Source organism: Carassius gibelio, chromosome A13 (genome assembly GCF_023724105.1).
Source record: "Carassius gibelio isolate Cgi1373 ecotype wild population from Czech Republic chromosome A13, carGib1.2-hapl.c, whole genome shotgun sequence".
NCBI lineage: Eukaryota > Metazoa > Chordata > Actinopteri > Cypriniformes > Cyprinidae > Carassius > Carassius gibelio.
This window is the reverse complement of record NC_068383.1, coordinates 25,622,810-25,642,822: the sequence shown is the minus strand read 5'-3', so window position 1 is coordinate 25,642,822 and position 20,013 is coordinate 25,622,810. Positions and strand designations below refer to the sequence as shown.

At 38.2% G+C, this 20,013-nt stretch overlaps 1 protein-coding gene across 4 annotated transcripts; it reads left to right on the top strand.

The window, feature by feature from the left end:
- Positions 1–6,327: 6,327 nt before the first annotated feature.
- On the top strand, positions 6,328–19,449 carry LOC128026758 (vitrin-like). Of its 4 annotated transcripts, XM_052614027.1 has the most exons (11): positions 11,665–11,791; positions 11,906–11,965; positions 13,737–13,811; positions 14,030–14,095; positions 14,559–14,621; positions 14,949–14,999; positions 15,976–16,123; positions 16,608–16,711; positions 17,850–18,076; positions 18,190–18,703; positions 18,996–19,449. In XM_052614027.1, exons 1-11 carry the CDS (start codon positions 11,722–11,724, stop codon positions 19,172–19,174), a joined length of 1,557 nt encoding a protein of 518 aa, XP_052469987.1. In that variant the 5' UTR covers positions 11,665–11,721; the 3' UTR covers positions 19,175–19,449. The 4 variants fall into 4 exon arrangements, with proteins under 4 accessions (XP_052469986.1, XP_052469985.1, XP_052469983.1 ...); XM_052614026.1 differs by lacking the exons at positions 11,665–11,791; positions 11,906–11,965; positions 13,737–13,811; ... (1 more) ...; positions 14,559–14,621; positions 14,949–14,999 and adding exons at positions 6,328–6,397; positions 6,488–6,644; positions 7,556–7,689; positions 7,851–7,928; positions 8,555–8,680; XM_052614025.1 differs by lacking the exons at positions 11,665–11,791; positions 11,906–11,965; positions 13,737–13,811; ... (1 more) ...; positions 14,559–14,621; positions 14,949–14,999 and adding exons at positions 6,328–6,397; positions 6,488–6,644; positions 7,556–7,689; positions 7,851–7,928; positions 8,537–8,680.
- Positions 19,450–20,013: the final 564 nt, after the last annotated feature.

Sequence of the window (20,013 nt, the reverse complement as noted above, 5' to 3'; positions counted from 1 at the left end):
TTGACGCATGAGTTCAGTCGTATAGGGAGATGTACGTCATGCTGAACCTGTAGCCTCACGCCGCTGGGGAGAACCGTCGAGATCTTACAGCTCTGCTATAGTGATTGTCTTGTGTTTATAACAGCAGTGAGGAATCACTAAGAGCTTGATCAGGCTTGTAGTGAGTGAATGATGTGTGTAGAGGAGATGTGAAGGAAGCATTAGGTCATAAGAAAATGTTTTGTTGTATTTTTATAGTAAGACTTTTGATAATAGTGTGGTAAATGTATCCTGGGATTGAAGCGATGTGGCTTGGAAAACCTTGAAATACCAGAACAAAGGCTAATCACTGCTGAATAAAAGCAAAAATAATGTTTTTTGTGTGTGTGTCATACCTGGCCGATGTGTGAAAGGCTTGTTTCGTAAGAACAATAGAATAATGAATGGGGCAGTTTTGGCAGTCCAAGAGTGCTTATAGAAGTTATGGTGCTTATTTCATGTTTTAGCTTATATATTTCTATTATCATAACAGTCTGTGTAATTCTGATTGTTGAACAGTAAACTTTGAAGAGCCAGCTTTGTGAACATATTTTGATTATGTATCTAGTAGAAAGACCCATAAGCAGCAACCTTTTATTTTGGGTATGCCATTTGTGTCTCCATGCTGAAATAAGTAAGGGGTTAACCTTTGTATCTATCAGAGTGTCCGTTTTTGTCTATTCTCCATACATTTCCGAATCACCATACATTCCTGTCCATTTACTCTATATACAAAGTGAAAAATAATAAAATAAAAATAAAAACATCCTAAAATTATTTTCTTTCAGGGGGGTTATTATATTTGTTAAAATAATTCAAGTGACCTTTAGTTTAACAAAACTTTACAGTGGAGACAAACTATGAGGTCATATTTAAATGCCATTAACTACTAAAAAGTTCATGAAAAGTTTATAAAAGTTCTTACTGATCTGCAGCTTTCCTTTTCTGAAAAAAAAAAATGTTGTCAATGAGAATGGCCCTCCTCCTGTTTTGACTGGACACCCATGAGCATTAGTAATGACTAAACAAGCATGTGCATCATCTTGCAGTTTTTCTTTTCTTTTTTTTTTTTTGCTCCAGACATGAGTGATTCCTCAGATCATGTGTTTTTGAGGAGAATGTTGTGTAACATTACTAAGTGATCAGGCACACTATTTCCACCTGCTGTGTAAGAAAACAGTTGAAATAATAATAATAATAATAATAATACATTTTATATATATATATATATATATATATATATATATATAATGAGAATATGGTCACAGGCAAACACACAGACACAGAAATTAAGTAGTTCAACTATTATATTAATGCTCATTAAGCATGTTCACACACACTTAGAGATTACTGAAATAAATGGTAGGTAACAAAATGCTTACTGCAAGTCTTCTCTTTATAAGAGTTCATATATAATTTTTGGGTTACACTGTATTAATAATGTGGCAAAAAAAAAAAAACTGCTATGTGTATAAAAAAGTGGTGTGTAATAATTAGGGGTGACCCCACATAGTGGACGATTTGATGCTTCGATTCAAGGAGTCTGATTCGACTACCAATCTCACAGTCGAATATTCGCGGGGTGTTATGATTATGCCATTCTGACTATATGTGAGCGCTCAAATGTCTGATTTCACACAGAACTTGCGGTTTTCTCCCAACAAGTTAATATGCAGCCTATTATGATAAAGCCGTGGATAAGAATCTGAAAAGAAAGAAGCTTCAAATAAATATTTTAAAGTGTGTGAATAAATCCAACCACCCCTAGAGATTTGTTTCACTTTCCATAATCATTTAAAACTTTACCAAGACTCAAACTGACACAAGCAGAGACTGGATGTTTTTGAACAGGAGGGGTACAAGTGATTTCAAATCATTTCAGCCAGTGTATATATATCGTGGATATATTCTTTACCTGATATAAGATGCATTTGGTTTTGAGTCAAGCGTTTCATTCTAGTGCTACGGTGATATCTCTTCAGCGCACAGCGTGAGCAGGTCAAATTACAAAATATTAATAACTATGACTGGACTGTCACACCAATACCATTATAATGAGAACACCATTATAATAAAATGCTGTGAATTTTTAGAGTTTAGCTTCCGTGTTTCTGCACATTGTTTCGTGAAGAACACATCCACAAAATGAGTTCATTCAGAGCCGCACAGACACGTTCATTTGCATTCGGGCTCTTCCAAAAGTAAAACACTGAAAAGCACTATTTTAGTGAGACAATGAGCCCGTTAATGGTCCTCTGCTGCCTTTCAGTGGTTATAATGGCAATTTCAGGGAGTTTGGCATAGAAAATGTAGTGTTTTTAAGCCCTTTCCGGTCAAAGATCGTCAACGGCCCCATATTATTATTGTTTCAATTTAACAGCACGTTAAACATCATACTCTTACTTGATCTGGAGAAACTGTGCATCAATTGAAAGTTTAAAGATTCTAGCTTTGATCTTTGAATACTGTTTTGATAAAACGTTGTTGCAGTAACAGTAATTTAATAATTTATGTCAGGAGTGCAAAATAATAAATATGTATATATGTATAAATATGAGTAATTTTTTAAATATAAATTCACTGAACAGCGTCAATAAGGTTTTATAGTCCAAAGCTGCATATACATGGATATATATATATGGATATATTTACTCATGTTTACTTCATATTTCTTAAGACAGAATCATGATTTGTATTCATTTTCCAGTATTTTACGCGATCTGATGATAATGATAATAGTCTTCCGTGTGCGCGCTGCCGCTGACAGAGACCTGATTCATCTGTGTCTTGTCCATCATTACTGTGCATCATATCCCGCCCATTTCCTGTACACTTCCGTGTTGATATCTGATCATAACAACACAGAGAAACCTCTGTACCCACGAAATATCCAAATAATAAACATTAGTAAATGGTTTGTATTTGATTTCCTTGAGATTTTTGGCATTTTAATAACAGTATTGAAAATGTACATCTGAAATGCTAATTTGTGCAGTGATATAAATGGCTATAAATAGCATATTTATACATAAAGTGAGTTTTGAGTGTACTAATAATTTAATAAATAGTCTTATGTAGCTTGATGCTAATGTTAGCTCTAATGCAGCTACATAGCAGGTGCAGTTCTTCATAATGCATTTTGCCATAATAATTCACATTAGATCATAAGAAAATGTTTTGTTGTATTTTTATAGTAAGACTTTTGATAAAATGTACCTGGGATTGAAGCAATGTGGCTTGGTAAACCATGAAATACCAGAACAAAGGCTAATAACGGCTGAATAAAAATGAAATAATAATTCTAAAAGAATTGAGGATTTTTTGTCATACCTGGCCGATGTGTGAAAGGCTCGTTTCATAAGAACAATAGAATAATGAATGGGGCAGTTTTGGCAGTCCAAACATGAGATAATCGCACTCCAAGAGTGCTTATAGGGGTCATAAATAAATTTGATTAGCCTTTTATGAGCCTTCTCTAAAAACACACAACATGGTCTGAGAAAATGTTTCATAAAATTTACAGTTTGTGAGATTATGTTCAAAATGAAGTATTAGTAGACTTGTGGCTTTAGCCTCATATGTTTCTAAAACAATATCCTACATAAATATATATATTTTAATATATTTAAAAAACGTTTTTAATATTTTAATTTTTTGTTTTCATGTTTTAGCTTATATTTTTCTATTATCATATGTATCTAGTAAGAAAGGCCCATAAGCAGCAACCTTTTATTTTGGGTATGTCATTTGTGTCTCCATGCTGAAATAAGTAAGGGGTTAACCTTTGTATCTATCAGAGTGTCCGTTTTTGTCTATTTTCCATACATTTTTGCATGCTTTTTTAGAATCATATGATGCATGAGTTGACATAGTTTTGAGGTTCATTTAATGATTTATAGGCTTTGGGGTATATGTGACCACACCCATTTTCTAAATGACTCCGTTATCCAAAGGGCAAAGTTCAACATGTTTTTGATAATTACTGATCTAGACTTTTTTTTGAGGTTAAGTGTAAAACCTAGGAGTAGTTTGCAAAAGTATGTTTTCTAAATAATGTCAAATATTAAAAAAACTATTTAATTGACAGCAGTGGTCCAAGAGGCAAAGTTGTCCAGAAAGAGGAGACTGATTCTTTTGCTATAGAACGTCTAAGGTCACACCTGTCACCATGGTTACCTGATAAGAGGAATGAGACTCTGCATTCCCAGAGTTATGGGGGACACCTACAAATGACCGGTGTCTGAAATATCACAATGAACTTGACATTGGCAGGCGGCAGCCTTTGATGTCACAAAGGGTGCGGCCGAGAGAATAAAAGGGCACCTGTAAACTATTTCATCCACTTCTTGTCTTGTGTTCATGTGTGGACTCCATGTGGACATTGGATTGTCTGCTCGTTCTGGGCTTTAAGAAGAGTAGAAGCTCATTTATCTCAAAATTCCTCCCTAATCCAATGATATCGTTACACTGAATGACCATAGTGCCAGAAAAAATAAAACTATATGTGGTGAAGGCCCTATAGGGGAGAAAACACAAGATGAAACATGAGTTCAATTTGAGTTCAACAAGTTCCTAAATCCCCTGTAAATTCAACTCTTACTGTGAGGTATGTCATTGTGGCTGTTAATGAGGCAGACTCTGCCTGTCTTGGGGCCCAGAAAGACCTTTGGGTGTCAGAAAGTGCTGGGGACAGGGGTGCAATTAGTGGGGAGGGTCTATCTGAAGTTGTCATGGTAACCAGATACATTCCATCAGATTTCCTACAAAGGTTGCCTCAAGCACAGAAATATACTGTAGAAGTCTCATTTATACTGATGTACATATTAGGATACTAGCTTATCAGTGTCCATTCTTAAAGGGTTATGCTGATTCAAGCAGTGTCTTTGTCCGGGGTAAACAGGAACAGAAGCACCTAGGTCTCTACAAGTAGTGCATTAAACAGTCATTGCAATCGGGATGGGATCTGCGATGTACAGTGGGACAGAAGTACAATCAATCAATCAATCCTGAAGTGGTTGGAAGTGTGTGTTGAGCAATTGTGAGCTGCAAAATATCCAGAGAGCTTCGTAAAACAAGGGTTTAAGCAGTGCTGCCATTAAGAAACCAGTTGAATTCAGGACCAGTGTACAAAAATACACCATGAATGGAGCACAAAATCTGGATCCCTGAAATAGAGAATTTAAAATAACATGATCTCATGAGTTATCTTTCACTGTATTTCCTATAACCTGACTGGTTTACTGGTTTAGAGAAAGCCAGTTAAACGTGGTCTTAACATTGTGCTAGTCTCATTAACCTCACAAGGCTTCTTTTTTTCTTTTTTTGTCATTGTTTCTGATAAAATGTGAATCCGTCATACTAACTGCTCTTCTAGACTGTGGAGGGTGTTATTCTACTACTGTTCCACTTCTCATCCATGTCCCGAAACATCATATCATTTAGCTTGTACATATCCTCTATGGATGTTGGTGAAGGAAACACATTTTATATAAACACATATTATATATAAGTGTCTGTAAATGTATCTCTTTTTTTCTGTTGGATTACAGGAAGCAATACACGGGCTAAAGAGAACATCTGACCATATTTACACTCCTGCTGAGGAGCTCAAGATGAGTAGACCAACTCTCACTGCTGTCTTTGTAGGTAGGTTTGTTTGTATATAAATAAATTCATGTTTTGTTTGTTTGTTTTATTCGCTTTTACATTTTAAGGTCCAATTCTCACTATAAACAAACATTTTACTATGACTTTTGGATTAGGGATGGTAAAATGGTGGAAAATAAAGCACACCCGAGGTGGTGATACTTCAGTGGTCCTGTAGACCTTGCTTCATATATTCAGTTCAGCAACAGTTCAATGGGTGTGCAGCAGTTGTAGCAATTGGACAGCCTACATTTAAGTTTAAATAACACATTTGAAGAAATGGAGTGTAATATGAAAGATTTTAGAGGTGTACACCTGGTCCCTTGTGAATTAATGCAGGTTTTTATTGCATTTGTACCTGCTCAAGCATCAAGAATTGAAAGCCCCTCTCAGTTAAGTAGTACACATGACAAAATAATAGCTGAAATTACACAAATTACCCCATTCAACATCAGGGAGGTAGAGGTGGAAGGAAAGAGTGTTTGGGAGATAAGGCTCTTGCACATGTTTGCAGTTCTGCTGCTACTTTGAGTTCTTAGACTCCAGGAATAGTCGTAATTACAGTCTTACTTGCCTGTAGAGAATGTAAAAAAAAAAAACAAAAAAAAAAAAAAGGATTATGTTGTCTCGTAACTTGCTTTTCTATCACATTCTGTATGATCTATGTTCCTAGCATTTTTGCTGACTTCCAGTGGGGCAAAGCCAAATGACAAGAACAAAAAACCAAAACAAGGTAGCTGCAATAATTATGCTGATAGTAATATGCATATCTGGGACATTTGTCACTACATTATGTTCTTCTGACATTGCCTCTGCTTTCCAGTTGTTCCAGCAATAGATTGTGATATGCGGGCTGGGAAGATCAATCTCCCAGAATTTATTGTCCAGTGTCCAGCTAACTGCAGGCAGACCAAGGAGAAGGTGTATGGGACGGGTGTATTTGCCTCCATATCCAGTATCTGCAATGCTGCCATTCACAGGTGAGCACTAACATTACGCAGTCCGTGAGACACAGTATTCACTGAGATAAATTAGCAAAGATGTGTACCAAGCAAAAATTAGTTACCCCAAATGAACCCTGCTCTTGCATTTGCAGAAGTTATTGCATCTCTAGTAGTTGTTGGGGTGCAAGAAGCAGCTTTATCAGATTTTTCTAAACATTTCATTGGTCAAAGAGTGTAGAAAAACTGTATATGAGGCTATGGATCTACCTCTGAAAGGAAGAAATCTTTCACAGCCTTCCATGCGCTGTTGAGCGCCTGATCACGAATCATCTGTTTCATGGTTGTTGAGTGTAATCACAGCATGCTGGGAAGTTTTAGAGAGTAAGAGAATTTAGATGAAGGGTCAGGTTCTGACCCTATAAAACTTGATAAATGATCAAAATAACACAGGGGGATGAAAGGTAAATCTGCACAAAACGTGTGTGACTCCTCAACAAATACTCTTGGCTTGGGAGGTTGTGCTAGTTTATCAATTGCTATGATGCTCCAGTCAGTGTACATGTGGGAGATGTGGGCTGCTGGGTTTCTGGTTTGCATCTTTTACATGATCTCCTGTTCCTATAATAAATTGGGTCAGAAATTGGCCAACATTACTGTATAAGCAGTATGCAGCCAGTAAAAGGCAGATGGCATGCATTTACTTTGGATGGTTTTCTTATTTCATACACTGTGCTCAGAAGTGATCAAGTCCTCTTTGCCACTGGATCTCAGTCAAATTGATGTCACATATCTGAGCTGATTTGATTCAGCCAATGCACAGCATGGCATTCTTATTTATTTCTAGCATTTTTACTCAGTTTTCACTGTAAGCAAATAAAGCTACCCAAATCACTACAGATCTCAGAGGTCTCACATGCATGGTGTTTTTTCTGGTGTTTTGTTGTCAGCGGAGTCATCACTAACTCTGGAGGAAAGGTAATTGTGATGAAGATGGCAGGACAGGCGACCTACAAGGGTAGCTTTGCCAACGGTGTCCACTCTCTGTCCTTACCCTACCGGAGAGAAGCATTTTCTGTCTCAGGTAGAGTAGACCTTTCTCTGAACACACACTGTTGGAAAACACTTACAGTACATGTATTGGCAAACAGGCTCTGTATATAGCAATTTCATATGAGATGTACTTTCTCACATTGCTTACATTCTTTTTGTTGCTTTTTTATATTGGATTTATATTTGTGTCAGTGGGTAAACCAAAGAAGGGGATGATCTACCCATCCACTCTGGTCTTTGTACCCTCAAAACCCCCTGCTGTGACAAAAGGTAAGCAGTTTTATCCAGCTAGTAATGCTCATTTATGTGTTTTTATGTCATTAAGCCTTTCCTCTAACTCAAACGGTAATGCATGGAGCTAGAAATGCCAAGCTCATGGGTTCAGTTCCCAGGGAATGCACAATAGCTAAAAGCAAATATTAGGATACAAGGATGAAAGCATCTCCCAAATACATTAATGGAAATGTTGCGCTCATAAATTGGGGTATGTAGTAATGTAGTAATGTAGTTTAATTTAGTGAATAATGAATTAATATTTGAATTTCCTTAAGTAAATATAATTGCATTTAAAGCAGTTTAATAATAGTTTTTTTTATTATTATTATTAATATTATTATTATTATTTATTTTATTTTTTTGGTAAAATGGTCCAAGAAATTCTGAGTAGACAAAGAGATCTAGATAAGGAGAACAAGATCACTGGCAGATCGATTCTACCAGTCTAGGTCAAACTTCCAATCTTAAATCTTCTAAAAACAAAAAAATGGAAAGCAAAGTCTAAGGAGGTCCCATCTGTGGATCCATATTCACAATCGTCCAGTTCGTCACTTCATTAGCAGCTCATCTTCCATTCATGTTTTTCTGAGGTGATCCCAAAGACCGTTTGTACACTACAGTGTCACCAATGACAGAGCCGAGCACCACTGCAGCCCCGCCCACAACCAGTCATGTGACCACACCCATCACCACAGCCCCACCCATTACTACATTAGCCACGCCGAGGACCACGGTTCGCGAGGCAGGTGAGCCAGTCTTTTATATATCTGATCCCTTTATCAATTAAAAGAATCATAGTTTATAATAGTAAAATCAATGGCATGCTTTTATCCATTTTTTCTTGGGTCAGTTTTTCAGTATCCTACTGAAATGAGCTTCCTGTCTGGACGAAATGGATCAGGTTCCCTCTCTATCCGTCCTCTTTCCTTTCTCTGTTTCTAAAGAAACCTCTTTCTTTCTGATCTAGGCAGCAGTCACCCGTATTTCAGCTCTGTTGCACGTAAGTCAAGCAGGCATGTTGAAGCCTCCCTCACGTGGCATGTGTGTTCTTGTGCCTGCTGTCTGCTGTCATATAATATTATTCAGGGCCCACTGGGTGTGTTTTAATGGTTTACAGAACTAATGGTCTCTTGCAGTTTTCCTTTGGCTCTTTGTTTTTGAAGCATCCGTCTGTGTTTTCGGGGTGTAGATGGTGTTAGTTCCACACTGTGATGTATTTCTGAGTAAAAAAGATATTTAATGAGTATAAAATTTTAGGGTGACAACTGTAAAGTGGTTGGAGCACCGGTACCATATTTTGACAAAGGTTTTTTTTTTTTAGAATAACATTCACTGATTTATGTTGACTGTAAGGTTGCTGTTACAGCTGAAAAAGAAACATAGAATATGTCTAGTGCTTCAATATTTGTTTTCTCTAAATACTGCATGTAGGACAGTCACAGAGCGCCCAAGGAAAGGGTCCAACACCAGGTATGTTCAACTTTGACACTGTCTGTAGGCCTTCCTTCCTCTGTCAGTAACACAAGCCCTTAACTCTCACCATTATATTTGTGGAAAGCATTTAGAGGCAGCTCCGTCTACGCCAATAGGTTTTCAACTCGCATAAACACAGGTAAACCACACTCCAATTACTCTGACTGTGTGTCCTGTCTTGTGATGCTTGCTTGTTGTGTTTAAGGTTTGTTGTACTCTAGTACTTTTTTTTTAAAGAGAACAGGTATATTGTTTAAGGTTTTGCTGGTGATTGTTTGTGTCCTGTTCAGCTAGATGAGGGCTGTAGACCTCACTTGCTGTTTTCCTCCATTATTCCTGGCTATTCCTCTCTTGTATGTGTTTGTTATGTCAATTCAAATATAAAACCGTTTCAAAATCTGTATACGTCAAACTTTCTTCTGCCAGCTGGTGGCGCTCTGACTGTGAACCACAATAGCCACATCCATCCTCCACCAATCTGATCATTTTCATTACCCTGTGATTACTTAGCTGACTCCTCACTAGAAACTCTTACCCGTAGATTGTCCTGTCTTCTGTCTTCGTCTGTCTTTGTGGTTACCTGTTGCACTATCCTGCACCTGCAAGATAGAAAGACTATTACTAAGTTTGATGAAATTCTAAGATGAAAAACTCAGTAGCCCCTTTCACACTGCACATTGGTCCAGGAAAACTGCCAGAGTGCCTTCTGTGTGAACACAAACACGTCCTAGGGTTGGAGACCTAGTAAGATTGCCGGGTTCAGTACTGGAAGGCACCCTGTTTGAACAAAAGCCAGAACCAATGCCGTAACAGATGTGTCATAGTGATGATGTAGTTATCGGGCGACTCTTTGAGTGGGTGTTTTCAATATTACAACCCTGCAGTGCCAGAGGGGCTAGTCTGTGTTTTAAATGCAGAGAGTGGGGTTCTCATAAAAATAAAATATAACAAAATAAACAGAAACGTGCACAAACTGGAGCTCCTCAGTATCTGCGCTGAAGATGAGATCGTTCGCCAGCTCAGTGGAACGGAGCATGCTGCAGTTGTGTATGAGCAAATTAAAAACATGCATGAGTCGTGTAAACAGAGTTGGAGCTTTTAGCATCTGCTGACGCCTCTGTGCTCTAAGTCTAGCTGCTTCATATTGTTTCGATGCACACATTACACGTCACATCCTGATGTCGGGTGTCATTACGACCTTTACAGGTTGTGTCTGAACGTACGCACAGATTCTGGGAAGTCACTGGCAGTGTGAATTAACCGAAATCTGGGAACCATTTCCGGGACACATTGCACGTGTATCTTCCAGAATCTCAGTGTGAAAGGGGTCAGAGACTGACCTGTTGACATCGCTTGTTTCACACATTACCTGTTAATCAACCATATTGTCAAATTTACCTCAGTGTATCCTTCTCTGTTGGTGATGATATAATTCCTGTTTTCCACAACTAATAGTTGAGGACAAAGTGCACTTACAACTATACCCAGACAGAACATGCTGTTTTGCAAATATGAAAGAAGCAGTCCTTAGAATATCACGTTGGTTAATTCGGTTCTTCAAGCGCACCTGTTGTTGATGATTAGTATGGCTGGATTGAGTTATCTCAAACCCATACTTGGAATTGGTGATCTGCATTTAACCCATTCAAGTGCACACACACAGCAGTGAGAAGTGAACACACTTGAACACACACCTGGAGCAGTGGGCAGCTATATTTCTAGGTAGGGAGGAAGATAATGCTGTTTATTAACTCTTCCAAACTACAACTCTTGCCAGCACCAAGACTTGAACCTGTGACCTTTGGGTTATAAGTCCAACCCTCTAACCATTAGGCCACAGCTGCCCCAGTATTTGCACCCATAATGCACTCAGCTGCCCCATAATTGCAAGATCATGTTATCTCCATCTCCTGTGCTCCATCAAGCCACTGCCATAATATCTGTCATAATAACTTTACATTATCTGTATAGCATGTGTAAGACTCTTTCAGTGAGTAAAACTGGCTGTGTCAATAGTATTTAAGACTACACAACTATATTGTATTATCTTTTAATTTAATTTTTAAATCATTATTAATTTAAATTATTGTTCCTGGATTAGTAAAGAAGCAGTGATTGTGGACAGGCTTTAAAAAGATGCACGCCTGCTCCTGAAGGTTCAAGCTCATGGACCTGTTGCTATGACAGAAACTTCAGAATGAGCTTCGAAGAACCGAACAATCCAAGATCATACCAAACCATCAACAACCAAATCCAGCTGAGCTAGTGATGTAGGAAGAACAGGCCCCATGTGGCTTGTCTTGAATGTGTTTGTATGTTGACAGCAGGTGTGCACAGGCCAGAGACCATGATCCGAAGACAGCCACATGTTTCCTCAGCCTCAGGTTCGCATGACTCATTCATTCAGTTCAGACTTCATTCTGTAGCAGCTGTGATGCAGGCGTGAGCTTTGCTTTCTTCTCTCTTGGATATTTTTCCATCTGTTTAACATTAAGCAGTTTTCAGTCGGATACAGCCGCAGTCTGAGAGGAAGCAGCACACGGTGCAGTCTAATCCCAGTAAGTAACAGCAGATGTCTTTGCATGTGTGCCGATACATATCAAACAACACAACTGAAACTCTAATGCCCTTTTTGATTAGAGGAATCAGGTAAAAATATGTCTGAAATTAGCACCTTAAGACATAGCAAGGCTCCCTAGTAAACATGCCCAAATCATACTTGACAGTAAATAGATATCAAGTACATCTTGGTTATATTTACTTACAGCTTTATCAGCTTACTAGAGTGACATCAGGTAAGTTAAAGGTAAGGGTAAGGTAACTTAGATGAGGGACTACATACCGTCATTCGGCATGAACGAGGCTTTTATGCTCCTCACAGATTTTTGAAACTTTCCTCAGACACAAAATATCCATTCCTTTTATACAACAATTCAATAAACAAGTCGTTTAAATCGTTTTTTAGACACAATATTGGCAATTACTTTGTCTAATTATGCTCCACTGGCAATTAAACCAATACTGTCAAATAAAGTCAAAGCTGAATTGACAGTTGTGTATCTGAACAACACACAGTTGTTTTTGAACATGTCAGTGAAGTGAGTAAGACACGCAAGATCTCAAAAGTCTGTAGTATACGGTAGTTCTCCAGCACATAGTCCATCTGCTCCAGGAAGAGAAGTTGGTTGGCTGGTAAATCCATTTCGACAGGGAGAAGAGAAAAACAACAGGGTCTGCTATTCTGACACGGGATGTCCAGTATAAAGCGCAAGACAAAGGAGTCCAATAAAGTAATTTTAACAAATCCACAGGCAGAACAGAACAACCACATATATACAGTACAAAACAACAGCAGAGGGCACGTCATTACAGTACTGTCTCTGCAATGGAGCAGCTCTAAGGCTATTAAATTACAGATGATGAACCATAGAGCAAAAACATGAAGAAAAAATTTGTCAAATATATTTTAATGGGCATAATTAAGTGTGAAAATAACTAAGGATATCAGTCAAACCAAAAATGAATCAGAGACCATATTGATTTTTTTATGTTTTTACTAGTGGGTGCAGGGCAATATAGTTCATTTATGTAAGTGAGGATAGCAAAATCAAGTAAACTGTGACAAATTTACCCCAAAATTCAGTGGACTACCAGTAAAAGTGATACAAATTTGGGACCAAAAATTATTCAGATTAAGTCTGGAGAAAAAAATTGAAGTTCAGGTTTGCATGAAGCTGGATGACATCATGCCCAGGAGACTACAGACCGTCATTAAGAATAAGAGTTGCCCAAATGAGTGATGATGGCTGTGTAAAAACTAACAGTGGTCTGAATCATTTTTAGTTGGTAGTAATCCGTTACATACCTTTCTTTATCTAAAATTATAAAGCTAAATTTATTCAGACACAATTTAACTATGAGTTCTTGTCATATTTCATTACCATCTTCTAAACTATAGAGAATAAACTTTGATAATGTGAAATGTTGAAAGTGTCTGAATACATTTTGGTTTGACTGTATCTACGTAACAAATTATATTAACCAGCTTACATTATACATACTCTTTTGGTTTCTGTACCCAATATAAAAAAACAACAAAAAAAAACAATACAAATTCAATAAAAATATCGGTATCAGTACTCTGTATCAGCAAAAATAAAAGTATCAGTACCAGGTGAGTACTGGAAAAAGTGCATCCCTAGTGGATCGGTGCATCCCTAATATTAATATAAAATAGTTCCTTGCTATATTACTTTGTTCTAAAGTCGACTTTCTAAAAGTCCATTTGATGTAAAGTATTGTGAATAGTTTCTTAATCTCCCTATTTAGCATTTGCGAGAAGAGATTGGCCGCACCCTGCATACGCACGACCTGATGTGTCCTCTGGGACCAGAAGACCAACAGGTATCATAATCATAATGCAGGTCTCTCATCATCCAGTTCAATAACATAACCCTCATAAGTGAGCAATAAAGAATACATAAACATCGACTAAATATTATTTAAATCAATACAAATATTTAATTTTTATTCTTCTTTTCCAAGTGAATATCCATAAACACATAATAATTAATGCTAATCAAAATCTGACCTAAGACCGTACCCTCACTTTCTGTGTTCAGATAGTAGCCACTCTGTGTCAAACACAGGCAATAAATGGAGCAGAATGAGTACTGGTGATCCCACAGGTAAGAGATTCATCTACTGTTATATGTCCACGCTAGTGGTCAGAGGACAATATAAAGAAACCCATAAATCTGATTTATGGCTTTATATGCATAGCACATGTCTGTTTTTGATATCAGCATAGCATCATATCACAGGTTCCTGTAAATGGGCCGTCCCTCTAGCATCCCACTACCTTTTAAGTTAGTTTCAAAGTCCATGCCAATGTGCAACCCATATGATATCAAAAACATTCAGAGCACCATGTGTTTCTGCTGGAGCTGGAGCTTTATGACTAACTTCTTCCTCCATGTCAGAGAATAGGTGGTAAGCTACAGGTTCTGTATTCTTTTTGACAGCCCCTGAATACGCAGGGTTTTTTTTTTTTTTCTTTGCTGAGGCATTCACACGGGCATTATGGGTATATTTTCCATAATGCATTATGCTGATCTAACTGTTCCTGCAAATGCTGCCTCTATTCTGCAGTTCTTGACCCAAGGCCTGATAACACAGAGAATGAAAACCGGCTGAATAACTTTGAACAGTATCGTAAGTATTTTCATTTCATTGTGGAATAATACATTTATCGGGAATGCACCAAAAAGAGTATCTGTACTCATTTAGTACATGCTATAATACAAATCATGCCTGGATTAATGAGAAAAAAATGAACAGCATTTGGCAGGCTCCCATCTTTACTGTATATTTGTCAAAAGGTCAGGCCTTATGGCCGTGAAATGATAGCTGTGAGCACACCTCTAGTGAGTATGTGACTGGTTGTGTAACTGTAGTGAGGAGGGGTCAGCATTACTGTGAGTCACTGTGTCTTTGTGAAACTGGAGGCCTGATTCGTATGTACATGATTTCTGTTTCCAGCTCCTGAACGAGAAGAAAACAAGCCTCTATCTGAGATACCCCAACCCAGAGGTGTGGCAAAGTCCACAGTTTTCTCATAATACTGCTATATAGTCCTGCTTCAAAACTATGACTAAATACAGGATGTTTTTATAAAACGGTAAAGACAAAAAAAAATAAACAAATAAATAATGGCGATTGCCGGTAAAGTGTTAATAAAGACTTATTTTCATGTGGTCCTCGCAAAATACTATTTTATGACCACAACACACTTTTACCATGGAAATTGGTATCATTAAAATTGCATGTTTTATTTTATTTAGTACTGTCTTGAATTAGCTACTTCACATAACAGATGTTTATTTATACTCCACAAGATGAAATAATAATTCCTGGAGTTTTTATTTTTTTATTTTTTGTGATAGTTGTTCATGAGTCCCTTGATTGTCCTGAATCAGTAAACTGCCTGCTGTTCTTCAGAAAAATCCTCCAGCTCTTGTACATTCTTTGGTTTTCCTTCCCTACAATGACTGTGTGATTTTGAGATCCATCTTGTCAAACTGAGGACAACTGAGGGACTCATTCATAGCTATTACAAAAGGTGAAATCATTTACTGATGCTGAAGAAGAAAACCCAATGCAGTAAGAGCCGGAGGGTGGATGATCAGGGTAAATTGTCCTTATTTTGTCTTTTGATTCTGAGGTGCAGTACTCAATAAATCATGCTGCTTTATTAAGTATTTATTACATGGTTTGCAATCAAAAGTGGGTCTTACAGACTTTCCCCCGTTAAAGCACTCTTTTTCAGTAACATAGGCAAATAAATTTGGACTTGATAATATAGTCATACAAATAATTCTTTAAAGTACTACAGATAACATACAGTATTTTCCTGACATTTAATTGAATCATCCTCTCATCTCCCAGGTTTCTGCGCACGAGGGCACAACTGAACATTCCTTCATGATCTTCTAGACTGTCACTGATTATGAGACTTTTATTCACTTCCTCTCATGGCTCTCGTTTTATTCTCATCTTATCTTTATAGATTGTAAAGTTGATATTGCATTCCTCATGGATGGCAGCTGGAGCATTGGGAAACGTCGTTTTAAGATTCAGAAAGACTTCCTTATGGAGGTTTCTCAGGTCATCGATGTGGGTGTAGCTGGAGCCATGATGGGCATCATCCAATACGGGTGTGTTCCCCGTGCCAGAAAATACTCAAATACTTGAAGTATTAATAAAAACAAGTGAGGGACTGTCACATAAAACCAAAATTCAAGTTTTGGTAGATATTCATATGTAAAATTTGGTTTTAGCATACATCAATTTTCACTCATTTGGATAGCCACTGAGACAAAGAGTATCAATATACTGACAGTGTCTACAATAAAAACACATTTACACAAGAACATTACATTTGTATAAATGTGTATGAATCCTTCAGTGATCGTACAATATTGAATTCAATGAAATTATCACATGATTTAATTTAGATATATTATTCATTGAACTCAATCATCTATAGTGGAACATTTGCACATCACTAAATTAAGCTCCATGCTTTAAATACATTCATATTATGCATTTTAGTATGTACACGTTGTACCAAAACATACATGTACTGTACAAATGTAGATCATCCTCATATAATGAGTCAACATTTCATTTCTGATCCAGGGATGATCCGGTCACAGAATTCAGTCTTAAACAGTTCTCCAGCTCCAAGGACCTGAAGCCGGCCATCAGCAAAATAGTCCAGAAGGGCGGTCTGTCCAATGTAGGTGAGTGAATAACCCTGGACTATACCCTAAAGGCCAAAGAGCAGAAGTCATCACATGGTGTCACTGAATTTCACAGTTTGCACATCTCCGTTCCAGTTAGATCTAAATCTGAGCTGGCAACTGTAGCTAAATTACAGGGCTGGTGCCACTCTGTGGTGTTTTTGTCTAAGCTGACCAAATGCCTGAGGTTTATCCAACCCTAGATATTACTTTTCACATTGGTTCTATGGTTTGTGTTATAGATAGTGTCTCACTTTAATATAACAGTGGAATCTTGTGAAACAGTAGCTGCTCTCTCTAGCAGAGCTATAAAGTCAAAGATAGCCTGAGGACACAACATTATCTGCTTTGATGAATCTGGTTGGACGATGTTTAATCAGTACCATAGCCCTTCATCTTCTGTATATGATTTACACAAACCTGCTTGTTTGGACTCTGAGATCCCTGAGGGCTGAAGTGTCCCCCAAAACTATGTGGGCACTAAAGTCATGCACAATAACTGACTTGATACATCCACAAAAAATCACCAGACACTTGATCTAAAAGCAGGAAGATAATATGTGACTTTTTAAAACACTAGGCATCGTACATTTTCTGGCTTTTGTAAATGGTTAGAGAGGAAAAAAGCTGACATCATACACCAAACAATATTTATTCATCGTATACAACATAGTTTTTGAAATCCGTCAGCTTTGCCTGACCAAACTCTGCAGACTGACTCAGTGATTTCAGTGACCAGCATTGACTCATCCAGACTGTAAAATGGGGCAAAAATATAGGCAAAAGTTGTAACTACCTTAATGCAGAAACATTTAGTTTAAGGTGTGCCTTACATTCACCAGTACTTTTTTTTGGGTCTATTTCATGTGGCATTTCAAAAGCTACAGACATTTTTGAACAATCATTTAAAAGTGGTGGAAACAAAGATAAAGAGACATTTTGCAGTTTTAAAACGGTTGCATTGATAGTTTTCAGCAGTGGCACTCTTGCCTCTTCCTGAAGTCCTGGAAGCATTTAAGGAAATCACTTCAGGGCAGAGACTGGACCCGAAACAGTGCTGCAATTGAGTGTTTACAGGGAGGAAGGCTAATGGAACTGTAGCTGTTTTGTTCTGATTCTGGCTCTGTGGTCCTTTAAGGGAAGGCCCTCTCCTACATCAACAAGCATTTCTTCAGTGATGCTAATGGGAACAGAGGTGGGGCGCCTAATGTGGCTGTGGTCCTGGTGGACGGCTGGCCCACTGACAAAGTGGAGGAGGCCTCGCGTCTGGCCAGAGAGTCAGGTATCAACATCTTCTTTGTCACCATCGAGGGCCCAGATGAGAATGAAAAACAGAACGTGGTGGAGACCAACTTTGTTGAAAAGGTATCAATATTGATTTAAGGTTGGGTGTACAGTTTTACACATATGGAATTTCATGGCAAATGAAAGCAATTTGGGGACACAGAGGGAACTTTATTTCTTATTTTGGCCTTTAGGCAGTGTGCAGAACCAATGGCTTCTTCTCACTTCCTATCACAAGCTGGTTCGCCTTGCGCAAAGAAGTGCAGTCTCTAGTGAAGCGCGTGTGTGACACAGACCAGCTGGTGTGCAGTAAGACCTGCCTTAACGCCAACGACATCGCCTTCGTCATCGACGGCTCCAGCAGCGTGGGAACCGGAAACTTCCGCACCGTGCTCCAGTTCGTCGCAAACGTGACGCAGGAATTTGAGATCTCGGACACAGATACGCGTGTAGGAATCATTCAGTACACGTATGAACAGAGGCTTGAGTTTGCTTTTGGTCAACACAACAACAAAGCTGATCTGCTGAATGCTATCAAGCGTATAAACTACTGGAGCGGAGGTACCAGCACAGGAGCTGCCATCACATATGCTGCAGATCAACTCTTCACCAAATCCAAACCCAACAAGCGCAAGATCATGATTGTCATCACAGACGGACGCTCCTACGATGACGTGCGGGCCCCGGCTCTGGAGGTACATCGTAAAGGTGAGTGTGTCTCTAGGTCAGCACCTGTGGTGCTTTCTGGAACAGTCAGTGACTGCTCTATAGCAATGTTGTTCCAGGATGTAGATCCAGAAACATGAGTAAATCACATTAAATGGCAGAATACACTGTAGCTACACATTCTGAGCCCTAATTAAATGTTGCTGAATGATAAATGTACTTAAATGTATTTATGGTGTCTGCAGTGTTTAAAGATGTGATGGAAGCTGACTTCCAGACCAGCGCTGCCTATATTTTTTTAAATTATTGTACTCTCCCATATCTCATGCACTAGGTGTGATCGCGTACTCCATTGGTATAGCCTGGGCCGCACAGGACGAGCTGGAATACATCGCCACCGACCCCGACAGAGAGCACTCTTTCTTTGTGGATGAGTTTGACAACCTCTACAAGTATGTACCAAAGATTATTCACAACATCTGCAATGAGTTCAACTCCCAACCTCGTAACTGAACCAGGGCTACAGATGAAAACTGTGGAATATCACCAAAAATCCAAGGAGTAAGTGTATTACCACACAGTTAGAATACAGTGTTACAAATGTAGCATTCTGTAGATAGAAGCCTTACTTTCTGGATCAAAACCTCAGACGCCAGCATGTTTCCAGATTATTATTATCATCATTATTATTATTATTATTATTTTTGCAATTTAAACAAAATACAGTGTGAAATGGTAAAGATAGCAGTGGATGTGGGTTCTGTGATTCTGGATTAACACATGATGGACAATAATAGAGAACAATTTATATATATATATATTATATATATATATATATATATATATATATATATATATATATATATATATATATATATATACAGTCACTGATCACTTTATTATGTACACCTTGCTAGTACCGGGTGGGACCCTGTTTCGCCTTCAGAACTGCCTTAGTTCTTCGTGGCATAGATTCAACAAGGTGTTGGAAACATTCCTCAGAGTTTGTTGTCCATATTGACATGATAGCATCACGCCGTTGCTGCAGATTTGTCGGGTGCTGCATCCATGATGTGAATCTCCCGTTCCACCACATCCCGAAGATGCTCTATTGGATAGAGATCTGGTGACTGTGGAGGCCATTTGAGTAAAGTGAACTCATTGTCATGTTCAAGAAACCAGTCTGAGATGATTTGAGCTTTTTGACACTATGATATTATCATGCTGGAAGTAGCCATCAGAAGATGAGTACACTGTAGTAATAAAGGGATGGACAATGCTCAATGAATATGACGTGACATACAGCCAAGTATGGTGACCCATACTCAGAATGTGTGTTCTGCATTTAACCC